Here is a 12352-nt window from a genome sequence, read left to right as displayed (position 1 = left end):
TCTTTCAAACATCTGTTCTACTAATGACTGTTGGTTTTATGCTTGGGAAGAGCACATTCTTAAAAAAAAATTAAATATATTAAATTTCAGCCAAACATAATGTGCATCTGCAAGACTCTGGATCTTGACAGATGTGAGGATTGCAGCAAATCGGAACCATTAAAGAAGTGGCAGCAGCATGAATAAGCAACTACTACCTGAACCAAAACATTCAGTACATACTTTGTAGTGGCTGTGCAAGCTCCATGCTACTGTCTTCATCAGGCATAATATTAATGTACTCAGTGTCAGTGAAATGATGCTTTGCACTGCACAGACATAAACATAAATGCTCTAGGTCAGTTCAGCTGAGCACTACATAAGTATGCTAGTGGTCAGTATGTTCTGAACTGATTCTATGCACATTAGTTATGTCTGGTAATGCCCCTTGCCCCCTCAGCCCTCAAGTATCAAGACTAGAGAGTCTGTCTGTATCTTCATTTGCATTGATGACATCTTAACTGAGACCACTACCTCACCACGTTCTTGACCAAGCTCAGGCAGTAATGCTTCTGACATGCATTCAGGAGGTTCTCGGTTCAAACATTGGCTGGGAACTGAGTATGCCAACTTAAGGTTTTTGTGATTTTCTTCACTCCCTCCAAACAGTATCTGGGCCACGACCTCTTCCTTCTACATCCTTTCACATTCTTTATTTATCATCTTAGAATTCGACACTATGTAGTCTGAGCTACTAACAGCGTTTTTAAATAAATTACAAGTAAATGAACGGGGCATATTCACATCCAAAACTGTACAATCTTTCTTACCATATTACAGCGCCACACAATTCATTCATGTAAACTTTAGTCAACCATGGCTGGCTCTTTACCACAGGGGCCTGATGTCAATCCCAGGACAGTCAATGCAGCATTTGTGGTGGACAAAGTGGCACTGTGGCAAGTCTATCTCCAAGTAATTCTGGTTCCCCTCGCCAATTATAACTTCACAAAATGCTCTATATCAACTGTCAACTGTCAACTGGTACAATACACCATTTGCAGCCCAAGCAGCAAGGAACTCAACCCCCCACCATATGAAAAAGAACTGCTACTTATGGTCAATCCTAAGACATGTTGTTATGGGATTGTTTATGTACGCTTCCCTTTTTCATGTGGTCTGGTCCCTAACCGCCCAAGCTATTCCATGTCTGGGCAGTTAACAATATAGGCAACATGAAAATTGAAACTTCAGCTGATCTGGTTGTGCTCACCTCATCCATTTCGGAACTTCCCATACTTAGTAAGGACCCATCACTACATGTACTATGTGACTTGGTAGGGTTTTCCTGCAAGAAAAGAAAGTAACAATTAGCAGTGGTCTGTTGTATTTTATTTCTGGATCATTTAATAACTCTGCATCAGCTACACACGTTATACAGCGTCAAAATTGTGGAATGAAAGAATATGTGTAAAAACAGTCATTGCCGAATTACAAGATTAATGTATAATTATGATTTACACAACTTCACTCAGTAATGTTTCATTAGGCACATTTTCCATTCCTTAGGAATAAATCCTACATGCGAACTAAATATTGTGTTTAGTAAAGGAACCGGGATCGGCCACGCCACGGCAAGCGGTTAGTCGCTGGCTTCCCATCGCGGTAGCCCGGGTTCGCTCCCGGGTCTGGTCAAGTGGGATTTGTGGTGGACAAAGTGGCGCTGGGGTAGGTTTTCTCCGAGTATTTCGGCTTCCCCTGCCAATTTTCGTTCCACCAATTGCTCCACAGTCACCCTCACCTACCATCTGGGGCTGGTACAATAGGCCAGAAGTGGCCGCAGTACAACGGACTTAGTCCCACCCCACTAGCAATAAAAAAAAAAGGAGCCGGGATAGGTCATTCGGGATAGCGACGGGCTACGGGCTGGAAGGCAGGGATAAGAGTGACATTTCTGTTCTTCATAGCGTCCAGACCGGCTCTGGGGCCGATTCAGCCTTCTATCCAAAGGGTACTGGGGTCCCTTTCCCTGGAAGTAAAGAGAAGGGGTCGTGAAGCTGACCACTCACTCACCATCTAGTGCCAAGGTCAAGAATCGCATAATGCATAATTAACTAGGCAGAGACACTTTACCTTTTCCTTTTACCTGAGTTTAATAACGAATGTTTACGTTTACTTATACAGAAACACAAACAACTGAAGCCCCTGACACAACTTTAAACCCACTCTTTCACTCAATGCTCTTCCTTATGTGGTGTGTATACAGCACAAATAAGCCGCCGACAGCCTAACAGGGACTGTAATATTTCTATTCGCTTAAACACCAGGAACTGACTCATTCACAGCCTAATGACAAAGTAAACCTGAAGACAATATCAGACTGGACACCCATCACTCCGATGAGACCGGTATGCAATTAGATCCCTTGATGGATGTCATCTATATTTGAAAAAGCACACAAATTTAAAATACAAGACTTAAATAAACTGACATAATCAGTTTAACTTGGTTCATCCTGGTCCGTCACACTAATAATTCCATATAAGATTTTTAACCACCATCCAGTGTGATTGATAAAAAATTTTTTCGTCCTTACATGTTTCGGTCAAAATGACCATCTTCAGAAGGATATTATCAACACATACTGAAACTACTATTACCATGTCATATATATATTACATATTTTAACTGATGCTAAGATGTGATTAAACATCTAGAAATTATTATAATAAGTCTGTTTACAAAGTAAAGTACAATATTTGTTCTAATCTAGAACCAATTTCGTTCCTGTCATTACACTCCTTCTCATTAATACTTTGTAAACAAACTAACTAATAATTTCTAGATGTTTTAACAAATCAATGCACATCTTAGCATTAGTTAAAAGATATAATATGTATATCTATGACATTGGTAAATAGTAGTTTTAAAATAAGTTGATAACATCCTTCTGAAGATGGTCGTTTTGATTGACATGTATAGGATGAAAAATTAAAAAAAAAAAAAAAAAAAAAAAAAAAAAAAAAAAAAAAAAAAACACACAACTTTTATCAATCACACTGGACAGTGGTTAAAAATTGTATTGACATAATCAGTGCATTAGAACAGTAGAAAGCAAACAGAACTCTCCACTATGTGGACAACGCAAAATCCAGGAAGCTTCTTTGCCTGAACACTAAAAAACGGTCGTAAATTGGACCGAGCGATGTACGATCTCTTTCAAGCTACAGTTACTGTTTCACTATCCATATCTGTGAACCAGGTGTTAGCCGCTGTCTGCATCCTCGCCTAGCCATGTAAATGAACTCAACAACAAATTTATTCACGGGAAACAGATTCCTCTCTTCTCCCCAGCGTCGAGACCGGCTCTGGGGCCCACCCAACCTCACAGACATTGGGGAGTAAAGCGACGGAGGCGTGAAGCCGACTCTTAACCTCCATGTAGTGCTCAGATCAGGAATAGTGGAGATATACCTTCACTCCCTCGTATGTTTTCATGGCGTTTACCTTTATCATCAATATGTCCGAGCGGACTGAAGACGTTACGGTAACGCTCGAGACGCGTATTCAGAAAGTGTTCGGTTCGAATCTCGGCCGAAACACCGGCTACATTAACCGAGGTTCCTGAGGCCAGACGCCATCTACTTATCTCCACGGGCTTTCTTAACAAAACGTCGTAACTATTATTCTCAACAGCAATACACGTAGGAACGAATTCCCGAAATTGAATTATAATAACTTCTGTAATAATGCCATTCCCCCAGATCTTCTGTACTGATCTGATGTGTCTACATAGTACTAAAAGCAATACGATCCCATCAAATAGCGTACGTTTACATACATATTCAGTACAGAAGAACGGAATATGAATTTGCCATAAATGCGTGAATGCCATACCGTGACCTTTGTTATTACCGGTTCTATCTCCATGTGGAATAAAGAAAACAATGACAATGTTTGACATATGAAAAGATGAACACAGCAAACCAAACAAAATGGANTATTTTTTTGACATATACGTTCGTTTCAGCCGCAGTCAAGGCTGGAAAGGTAGCACTTATACAAAATGGAGCATAAATTTATGTAAAATAAGAATGTATCAGAATATAAAAGGTAAAGTTGTCCCTGTACGTAACTATTTAAGCACTACTTCATTAAGGCGTATGGGGGAGTGGATGTATAGATCCACATTTTCTTGACCTCGGCATTAGCTGGAGGTGAGTGGTCGGCTTCACGACCGGCCGCTTTATCCCCGGGGAAAGAGCTCCCGGTACCCATTGGATAGGAGGTTGGGTGGGCCCCAGAGCCGTTCTGGACGATGTGGAGAAGAGAAAATTCTTGACCTTACCGGGATTCGAACTCTCACCCCTCAATCGTCCAGCCCGTAGCCAGTCCAGCCCGACTGAGCTATCCAGGATCATTGATACGTATCTTAACGTAACACATTATAATATGTTAACTCTGTATATCCGATACTAGTGACCGTAGAAGTCGAAATACCTAAAGTATTTAAATAATAATAATAATAAAATTAATAATAATAATAATAATACTTGGCGGATTCGTGTAACTCGATTCCTGGTAAGTTTGGGGCTTACATTGCGTATGAAATATTGCAAGCCTTTAGTTATAAATATGGCGACGATACGACATTTTGAGGTTATGTCCAACAAATTTTACTTATATACAAAAAATAAAATAATAGAATAGTAGATCTGTAGGACTAGAAATCTCTGGGACGCGAAAGTAGGCTTTATGGGTTCTGCTCGGAAGTTATTAAGTTACTGTTGCAATTTTGTCTCCGAAGCCGCTGTTAGAAACTAGATATTGAACATATTCTTAACAGAGAAAGTGAAACGATACGGCGCAAACATGGAGACGATTAGAGATGGGAAGGGAAGTCCGCCAGACGCATCTACTTCCGCGTGCTTCATTCATATCTCAGCTGAGGAAGAGGAACTTACGATTTCTTCTTTGTTTGTGTGTTATATGTGTTAATCGTGGAGACTGTTGTTTCCTATGTCACGGTCTGGTCACAGAGTTATCTGTGAAAACAATAGTAGTGCGCTCTGACGGTCACGTGGTGCTATTGTTGCCTGATACTTCCCGCCGCACTGGCAATGCAAGATTGGCATATTGTCGCCTTAGTTCTTAATGGTTAAAACTGTCTTCAGTTTTAATTATTTTTCAGTATATAAATGCTTGTTCCTTAAGACATGGGGGCTATATATTCGTGATTAATCTGAGCAAAATTGCAGTATAGATTAGAAAAATAGGAAGTTCAGGGAAGAACTGATCTCCTACTCTCCTTTGATATGACACAGGACGCATCCAACACTTCTTCTTTTCCTGCTTGTATATTCGTTACTGCGGTAAGATTTTTACCCAGCTGTTGCCTAGCAACGATAGGGGGTTACACATATAGATAACACAGATTGATGGGATGGTTTTATGAAGTACGCTGTTGAGATTGCCTCAAGTCCCACAGTACAAAATTTGATAAAGATTGGTCCAGGCACTCAGAAGTTAATAGGGTGAGGGGATACCGAATGACACAGACATCATGGTGTTCATACTCTTGTTTTTGAAAATAAGGAAGATAGACTAAACTCAGTTCCATTTTATAAGATTTGAGGCTTTCACGGCGGTGACTATGAAGAAAGCAGTCTTCTGGGATTTGTCACCGTGTATATGTGGTGTTAACCGACGTTTCGGAGGAACGTATCGCCCCCATCTTCAGGGTTGAAGAAGTATAGGTAAATCTGCAAGCGACGACACCGTGAGACACGGTCAAGAAGATGGGGGCGATACGTTCCTCCGAAACGTCGGTTAACACCACATATACACGGTGACAAATCCCAGAAGACTGCTTTCTTCATAGTCACCGCCGTGAAAGCCTCAAATCTTATAAAATGGAACTGAGTTTAGTCTATCTTCCTTATTTTCAAAAACAAGAGTATGAACACCATGATGTCTGTGTCATTCGGTATCCCCTCACCCTATTAACTTCTGAGTGCCTGGACCAATCTTTATCAAATTTTGTACTGTGGGACTTGAGGCAATCTCAACAGCGTACTTCATAAAACCATCCCATCAATCTGTGTTATCTATATGTGTAACCCCCTATCGTTGCTAGGCAACAGCTGGGTAAAAATCTTACCGCAGTAACGAATATACAAGCAGGAAAAGAAGAAGTGTTGGATGCGTCCTGTGTCATATCAAAGGAGAGTAGGAGATCAGTTCTTCCCTGAACTTCCTATTTTTCTAATCTATACTGCAATTTTGCTCAGATTAATCACGAATATATAGCCCCCATGTCTTAAGGAACAAGCATTTATATACTGAAAAATAATTAAAACTGAAGACAGTTTTAACCATTAAGAACTAAGGCGACAATATGCCAATCTTGCATTGCCAGTGCGGCGGGAAGTATCAGGCAACAATAGCACCACGTGACCGTCAGAGCGCACTACTATTGTTTTCACAGATAACTCTGTGACCAGACCGTGACATAGGAAACAACAGTCTCCACGATTAACACATATAACACACAAACAAAGAAGAAATCGTAAGTTCCTCTTCCTCAGCTGAGATATGAATGAAGCACGCGGAAGTAGATGCGTCTGGCGGACTTCCCTTCCCATCTCTAATCGTCTCCATGTTTGCGCCGTATCGTTTCACTTTCTCTGTTAAGAATATGTTCAATATCTAGTTTCTAACAGCGGCTTCGGAGACAAAATTGCAACAGTAACTTAATAACTTCCGAGCAGAACCCATAAAGCCTACTTTCGCGTCCCAGAGATTTCTAGTCCTACAGATCTACTATTCTATTATTTTATTTTTTGTATATAAGTAAAATTTGTTGGACATAACCTCAAAATGTCGTATCGTCGCCATATTTATAACTAAAGGCTTGCAATATTTCATACGCAATGTAAGCCCCAAACTTACCAGGAATCGAGTTACACGAATCCGCCAAGTATTATTATTATTATTATTAATTTTATTATTATTATTATTTAAATACTTTAGGTATTTCGACTTCTACGGTCACTAGTATCGGATATACAGAGTTAACATATTATAATGTGTTACGTTAAGATACGTATCAATGATCCTGGATAGCTCAGTCGGGCTGGACTGGCTACGGGCTGGACGATTGAGGGGTGAGAGTTCGAATCCCGGTAAGGTCAAGAATTTTCTCTTCTCCACATCGTCCAGAACGGCTCTGGGGCCCACCCAACCTCCTATCCAATGGGTACCGGGAGCTCTTTCCCCGGGGATAAAGCGGCCGGTCGTGAAGCCGACCACTCACCTCCAGCTAATGCCGAGGTCAAGAAAATGTGGATCTATACATCCACTCCCCCATACGCCTTAATGAAGTAGTGCTTAAATAGTTACGTACAGGGACAACTTTACCTTTTATATTCTGATACATTCTTATTTTACATAAATTTATGCTCCATTTTGTATAAGTGCTACCTTTCCAGCCTTGACTGCGGCTGAAACGAACGTATATGTCAAAAAAATATATCACTTTTAAGCACGGTTGGACTCGCACCGTTTTCATCTTACACGGAATTATTCGGGAAGAATTAACCTTGTAGATTGGAGTCTTACTTTACTATCGTATGGAATGTGACGCCATGTTCTCTGGTAAACATTTACAGACGTTTCGAAGGAACGTACCGCCCCCACCTAATCTTCATCTTCAATTTGCTTGCTATTTCTTTCTTGTTTGCTCATAAACCATAAACACCACATCACTCTATTCACAGCCAATAGTAATTATTCCTTTTTTCCGTTAAATAGTATAACTTACATCACATCAGAATAATACAAGCAAAATTCACATATTTCAATTACGTACATATTTTGCCACGTGTCAACTTCTTGTACCACGAGCTCTTTTTGAGGAAATCGACTGAGTTTGAATTCTGTTATAAGTAGGGATTAGGCTTATATTGGGCTAAAACGGACTAAAATTAAATTACGTGCAGCTGCCAAAATCAAATTTAACTGAAATCCGTCACGTAACCTCTGTTTCAGATAGATGGATAACAGACACGGCCTCCTCGTTATGTGTTCATATCATATACAATTTCTATCCAATCAGTAAGAATATGTTCAAAGCATGTGCAATAGAAACCACCTTCAAAATTATGCTTATATCAACCAATAACTGTTCAAAAATCACAGGTTTTCGTGACCGCCTAATTGCAAACATCCTACTGAACAAACCGCCTCCATTATCACCATCATCATCATCATCATCATCATCTTCTTCGTGGTATAATCAATCATGCACGTTCCGACCTCACAAATTTCCCAAATAAAATCAAGACTAAGACTTAGTACTGCAAGTTTAGCCTATCACAGTGGCCGTACGGTCTAAGACATGAACTGTCTTCGCCCGCTTGAACACTTGGATCGTGGGTTCGAATCCGAATAAAGGCATGTATGTCTGTCTGCGTTTATTCTGTTTGTGTTGCCTTGTGTAGGTAGCGCCCTTGCTGCGGGCTGATCCCCCGTCCAAGGAATCCTACTGACTGTATCAGGATTAAGAAACTGAAGCGAAACAAAGCGTTCCAAGGATGCCATATGTTCCAAAGTGGGATCAGCAGGAAATAGAGGGCAAGCATCGTTTAACGAAAGAAAACATTAAACATATCAGCAAATCTAATTAATGGATGGCTTGATTTTCCAACGGTCAAGTGATTTAGTGACCTGAAACTTGGATATTAAAAGGAAAGGCAAGTTGTGAAACTAATGTAGATTTAAGACTGCAGTAGGAAAAATAAACCAAGTTTCATTTATCTCTTAAACTTAGCAATGCAGCTCTCTGGAACTGGAGACATGAATTAGCTGTTTCTCAAAATACGATTTACAGAACGGCTGATTGTTATTATTTCGTTTTATACGGTCGTTGCCCATACTTGGAAAGAGACGGGAGAAAGTTTCCATGTCACTCGAATAGACATGTTTTACTTTATATTTTACAGTATTAACTCCATGGATAAGAGTCCATTTAAGGAGCTAATATTCGCTCAGCTGGTCATGGTAGAATAAGGCGGAGCATGTAGCACGTATATCAGACACAAGAAATACGTATAGAACTGAGTAGAAAAGCCCGAAAGGAGAAATAACTTCAAAGATACAGACGTAGTAAAGGTAAAATGTAAAGTTGTCCCTGCCCTTAACTCATTAAGCACTACGCCATGAAGGTGTATGGGGGAGTGGATGTATAGATCCGCATTTTCTTGACGTCGGCACTAGTTGGAGGTGAGTCGTCAGTTTCACGCCCACGGGGGACGATACCCCGGTACTCATTGTATAGAAGGTTTTGTGGACCCCAGATTCAGTCTGGACGATTTGGAGAAGAGAAAATTCTTGCTCCCACCGGGACTCCAACTCTGACACCTCCGTCGTCCAGTCCGTAGCCAGTTGCTATACCGACTGCGCTCTCACGGCTCTGATACAAACGTAGTAGTTGGAATAATAATATTAAAGTAGGTCTTGAAAGAAAATGATAACTTGATTTTTCAGGCTCAGGATATGGACTATTGATGGGCTTTTGTGAATAAGGTAATGAGCCATTGGGTTATATAAAATGGAAGGAATTTAATTACTATTCTTGGCTTTGGGTTTACATTGCCTTTACCTAATGTCTAACTTCGGGTTCAGGGGTTAGTCGTATGGCATCTTGAAGACTTCTAACACTTCGGCACACACCATAATTTCCTTCTTCATATAGTGAATGCAACATACGTTGAGACGCCGAAAGGCTGAAACAGGTTCAAACACAACGCAGCTGAAGCTGCGGAGCCGGCGAGACAGAAGGTCTCAATCAGCCAAGAGACTATACCAAACTTTCCTTCAACGCAGATTCGATTACACAAGTGGAAATGCGTAAATGGGAACAACTGACTGTGGAAGGAGAACAACTCGATAATAAGAGGTCTACAAAACACGCTGTAGTAGCATAGGAAAAACACCAGTACTGCTGAAAGATCTACAAACACCTCAGGTTTCGCGTTTGGTTCATTTTACTCGGCAAATATAACAGTGTAAATATTCAGCTCAACTCTCACTCCCGCAAAATTCTTCCAAAGTGGAGGACTTAAGTACATTCTCAAGAACCGGCCTGTCCCATGGAATTAAACAACATGCAATACCCTTCGCATAAAAACTTTAATGCATTTCTATATACTGTTCAAGAGATACCAAGTGGATGAAGGAAAGTTTCATAGAAAAGTAGTCATCAATGACATATATTTTGTCATGTATGTTCGATTCCCGATGAAGTCATCGAATTCTTAAATGAACCTAATCCGGCCCTGGTGTCGACTCAGCCTCTTAACAGATATGAATACCAGGAATCTTCCAGGGGGTAAAGGGCGGCCACCGCTGTCTTGGAGGAGACCGTCTATAAAATGTGGGAGCCTCGAAGTCTCACAACCTTATGGACCTCCATGGCCTCTTACACTGATAGCTTTACCTTTTCTTTAACATTTGATTCATACCATATGTTTGTTTCCGAGATAATGGAAGTCAAATTCCGAAGAGGACGTCTACTGTTTTGTACCCTTTCAATGTATTCACTATTTTCAGAATTTAACCAGATATCACGACAGAGCTATTATGTATTTACGTAACAATACTATGACATCATCATGGTGCGGTGAGCACACATTTGGAAGCCTTACGTAAAACACATGGGCCGAAGTCCAAGACAAGAAGGTACCGTCGGAATTACAGGAGATTATACATACACTCAACTAGTACAAGAATGTTCTACAAATGGGTCCGAACATACATCACATAAACTTTTAATCTACAAAGAGAATGGAAGACTAAACATGGGTAGAGTTCTGTCTTCTGGGATATAACGTCGTGTAGTCCATTGAAAGTCAACCGACGTTTCGGATGAATATGTCGCCTTCACCTTCAGGGTATAAGAATAGGGCAAAGCTCCGCTCTGCTTGTTATCTGATTCACACCGGTTTCTTGGTTCGCTTATTCTTCGACACTGTAGATGGAGAACACATGTTCCTCAGGAACGTCGATTGGTTTTAAACGTTCTACACAGTGTTATATCCCAGAAGACAGAACTCTTCAAAACCATGAGAGTGAGGACCTCAAATCCTATGAAACTTGGGAAGTCCTGAACACGATGGAAGGTCAAATTCGAAACCTGAAGCTTGAACAGACCGAACTTCCTACTCCTCGGTGCTGTCAATGCCCAGATCAAGAGCAGAGATGAACATAATCCACACACTGGCTTTACCAGTATACTAGGACAGACTTTAAGACAGACATCTCCGCGTGACAATTCTGTCACGTTCGGTCGATAAAGTTAATCTGGCCAACAGGATTGAGAGCTTGTATGGTTTCAGCCCAAGTGAAGACTCCTTTTAACTGTTGTGCTTGCTTATTGGGTGTTGCGTCTTATGAAATCGTACTCTTCACTCAATGATACCGTGACTCACGCAGTACAATGGTTCCCTATCTGTGGATTTAGAAACCGCTTTAAGATAAGGGAAAGACCGCGCCATAGCTCAAGCGGTCAGTCGCCGGTTTCCCACCGCGGCGGCCCGGGTTCGATCCCGGGTCTGGTCAAGTGGGATTTGTGGTGGACAAGGTGGCGCTGGGGCAGGTTTTTCTCCGAGTACTTCGGTTTCCCCTGCCAATCTTCATTCAACCAATTGCTCCACAATCACCCTCACCTATCATCTGGGGCTGGTACAATAGGCCAGAAGTGGCCGCAGTACAAGGGACTTAGTCCCACCTCACTAGCAATAAAAAAAAAGATAGGGAAATGATTCAGGGAGGAAATGGCCAAACTCGCTCTATTTGCTTGTTTTATACGAATGTTCCAACTACATAGGTGGATATTTCTATTGATAATAGCTTCCTTTTCCTTTAAAAATAAACTGGTTTGCGACATATTATACAGCGTGGGTGGGTCTGTTCGTTTCTTAATGAATTTAGCAACAAAATCTTAGATAACATCTGAAAGTTTGTAACGATATGATAATAATACAGCTGTTGACTTTTGGGACATAATCCGCTGATTCCGGGGGTCGCGCGGTCTAGGCCATGAACTTTCTTCGCCCTCTCGAAGACTAGGACCGTGGGCATGGATGCCTGTCTGTGTTTATTCTGTTTTTGTGCTGTTCTATGTCCAACGAAAGACTGTATAGCCAGAGATAGATGGATATACATCCTGGGGTTACGTACAATACCCTCTGTCGTTTAATATACGGTATAAAATATTAAGCTTCACTGTGTAACTTGTAGGCGCCATGAGGTCTGTGACTTGTCACTACAGCGGAGTCGACTCATAGGCGTATTTAACTTAAGCGAATTCAAC

The 12352-nt window shown here is 41.0% G+C and overlaps 1 protein-coding gene across 7 annotated transcripts in view; it reads right to left on the bottom strand.

Annotated features, from left to right (window-relative positions):
- Window positions 1–12352, bottom strand: part of LOC111863422 — a 357450-nt gene that overhangs the window by 26123 nt on the left and 318975 nt on the right. For all 7 annotated transcript variants that reach the window (XM_023849735.2, XM_023849737.2, XM_023849738.2 and 4 more), the window contains one exon: window positions 1253–1327. In XM_023849735.2, the coding sequence (XP_023705503.1) occupies window positions 1253–1327 (75 nt within the window). The remainder of the gene's footprint in view (window positions 1–1252; window positions 1328–12352) is intronic.

The sequence above is a fragment of the Cryptotermes secundus genome, unplaced genomic scaffold, assembly GCF_002891405.2.
Source record: "Cryptotermes secundus unplaced genomic scaffold, Csec_1.0 scaffold964, whole genome shotgun sequence".
NCBI lineage: Eukaryota > Metazoa > Arthropoda > Insecta > Blattodea > Kalotermitidae > Cryptotermes > Cryptotermes secundus.
Note: the sequence above shows the minus strand (reverse complement) of the source record. Positions and strands in the feature narration are given on the sequence as shown.